This window comes from Penaeus monodon, chromosome 38, assembly GCF_015228065.2.
Source record: "Penaeus monodon isolate SGIC_2016 chromosome 38, NSTDA_Pmon_1, whole genome shotgun sequence".
Classification (NCBI taxonomy): Eukaryota; Metazoa; Arthropoda; class Malacostraca; order Decapoda; family Penaeidae; genus Penaeus; species Penaeus monodon.
The window spans coordinates 13,778,432-13,780,931 of NC_051423.1; the positions used below are offsets into that span (position 1 = coordinate 13,778,432).

Genomic DNA, 2,500 nt, shown 5'->3' on the forward strand with positions numbered 1-2,500 from the left:
ATCCGAGACTCGAAGATGTATCCTATCAGTCTGCACAATGCTGGCCGGTTCTCCTCACATTCATTCATTCTAATGTCGGGTGTCCTGCTGCACATACAATACTCGTCTGTGGCACTCTACCCACTTGAGACCATGTGGGTGGAAACAGTGCCGGCAGCATCCAGTGTACAGGTGAGTTCTTGTTGGCTAGGGAGTGGGTTGCAGTGGCCACTTGAAGGGGAGGAAGCAGGTTTCAGTAGCCTCCTGAAAGTGAGTGGGCCAACCCCAGTGACCTCTTGCAGATCCAGGTTGCATTGGCTTCCTGAGGGGAAGGCACAAGATGCATGTGAACAAACAAGGTGTGAAGTTTGGTAACCGCAAGCGAACGAGAGATCTGCAGTAAGCAAGTTGAGTCATAGGGGCTTCCTACAAGAGAGGGAGCAGCTTACAATTGTCTTCTGGAGGGAAGGGGGTAGGGTGCAGTTGCCTTCCTGCAGAGGTGTAACAGGCTCAGAGCCCTTAGTAAAATGGCTAGCATGGGTAGTCATAGTTGTTATGACGGCTTGACTCTTTGTGAATAAGAGTACAACACAGTAAGGGAACACAGGAGATGATGTCCTAGGGTAAACGCAGCGCAGGGTTGCGTCACCAGCCAACCAACCCTGGTGGGATCAGAGGCGATAATGACTTGATCATGTCAAGTGCTGGACATGAACTGAGTAAGACTGGGTCATCCTCGGCACAAGCAGTGATCGTCCACCGGACACGTGGCATGGAAGAAATAATGGGACAGCTGCCGGAAATATGGGGGGAACGAGGTGAGGTCACCGGTTCCGCCTGTTAATGACCCGCCCACATTGCTTGGCCACTTACTAACGCCTCACCCTCCAGGCACCTTAGATTGGCCTCAAGGGTGACCCAAGTTGGCTGGTCCTGATTTGCTGGTCATCTCATTCTCGCGTGCACTGTCCTTGGTGCATCTTCATGGCTGCTCGTCCCTGTCGTCCTCTTCTTCCTGGTCCTTGGTATAATCCATCCGTCCTCGAAGCTCTCGCACAGGTCCTCCTTGACTTTGGATTCGTCTAGACTTCCTCGTAGTCCTCGTCCACACATCCTCACAGATCTCGTCCAGGTCCTTCTTGGCTGCATGCTCGTCCACACGTCCCCGTAATCTTCGTCTGGATCTACAGGCGTCGGGGCAGGAGTGTCCTCTTCGGCATCTCAGGGCGGCTGATACCTACACTGACGAGCTCCTGGAGTTTGACTGGATCTACGGGCGTCCAGGCAGGTGGCGCCCATCCACAGCATCCTGGGGCAACTGGTACCTGCACTGGTGAGTTCCGGGTCCTTCGATGGATCTATGGGCATCCCGGCAGGCAGTGCCCTTCCACTACATCGTGGGGCAGCTTAATTCCTGCTCTGATGAACATCCTGGTCCGCAGGCTTCTGGTGATCTTCCAGTGATTTCCTTCCCATAACATCCTAAGGTGACCTTTTCTGCAGCAGGGTCCTCCTTCAGTGCTGTGTCGGTTATCATTGGTCCGACTTCTGTATATAGTCGGGGAACCAGATCATACACGTAAGGGCCAAGAAAATAAGAAAAAAAGAAAGGTAACAGAGAAGAGGATGGTGCTAAGTGCCACTAACCGGTTATTTATATAAATTTGTAGTTTTTAATGTTCGTTTTTTTACTTTATTTTCGTCTTTTTGTGTGTGTGTGTGTGTGTGTGTGTGTGTGTGTTTTACTTTCACAAAGATAAAGAAGAAAATCGGAGAGGGAGACGTCAATTGCAATTCGCATGGACTTGACTTGAACTACCAACCATCTCAGATAGATGTAAAAATAAATAAGGGAAACAACAAGATTTACTTGAACCAGTTGTCATCACACAGAAGAAATTTATACAAAACAAGAAATTGTACATCACATACGAGTCACTCGCAACAAACCTTTTTAATGAAAAGGTTTCAGTGTCTTTTGCTGTGTGTGGATGAGTGAGTATGTGTGTGTGTGAGCGACAGCGAGCGTGAATGAGAACGAAAGTGAGATTGACCTCACACAGAAAATGTATCACAAACATGAAGATTAATGTTCAATATAACAAAACTCAGGTAAATTAGCAATGCTATTTATACAAAATTATTTCAACTACCACCTCAAATTCAACATTTAATGATATGTGACAGAATGTACATATTAATGAACAGTGATGTGTAAAAATATTTGCAAGCTTTCTAGCAAGCGAATCTTCTCATGTTCAGAAATTCTGAACTGCCGAGGTAGCCATGTCTAGCTATGCATGTCAGACTTCATCGACGGAGGGATCCTATACTTAAAATGCTGTACAATGAAGTAAACTGACCCGGGAAAATCTGTAAATAACCTGCTCTCTTCTGTGTATTTGTGAGGGGTGGTCCTGACATTCCCTGTGGAAAGTTAGATCCCTGTGGGTATCTAACTTTCACAAATCACACAATTGCTTGGGATTTACCTAAAACATGCAACCGACTTCAAGAGGAA

The 2,500-nt window shown here is 47.2% G+C and overlaps 1 protein-coding gene across 1 annotated transcript in view; it reads left to right on the forward strand.

The window, feature by feature from the left end:
• The window catches only part of LOC119596701, a 56,272-nt gene that overhangs the window by 7,883 nt on the left and 45,889 nt on the right, over positions 1-2,500 (forward strand). Inside the window, exon 4 of the mRNA XM_037946031.1 lies at positions 1-171. This exon is cut by the window's left edge and continues 93 nt beyond it. Within this exon, the coding sequence (XP_037801959.1) occupies positions 1-171 (171 nt within the window). The remainder of the gene's footprint in view (positions 172-2,500) is intronic.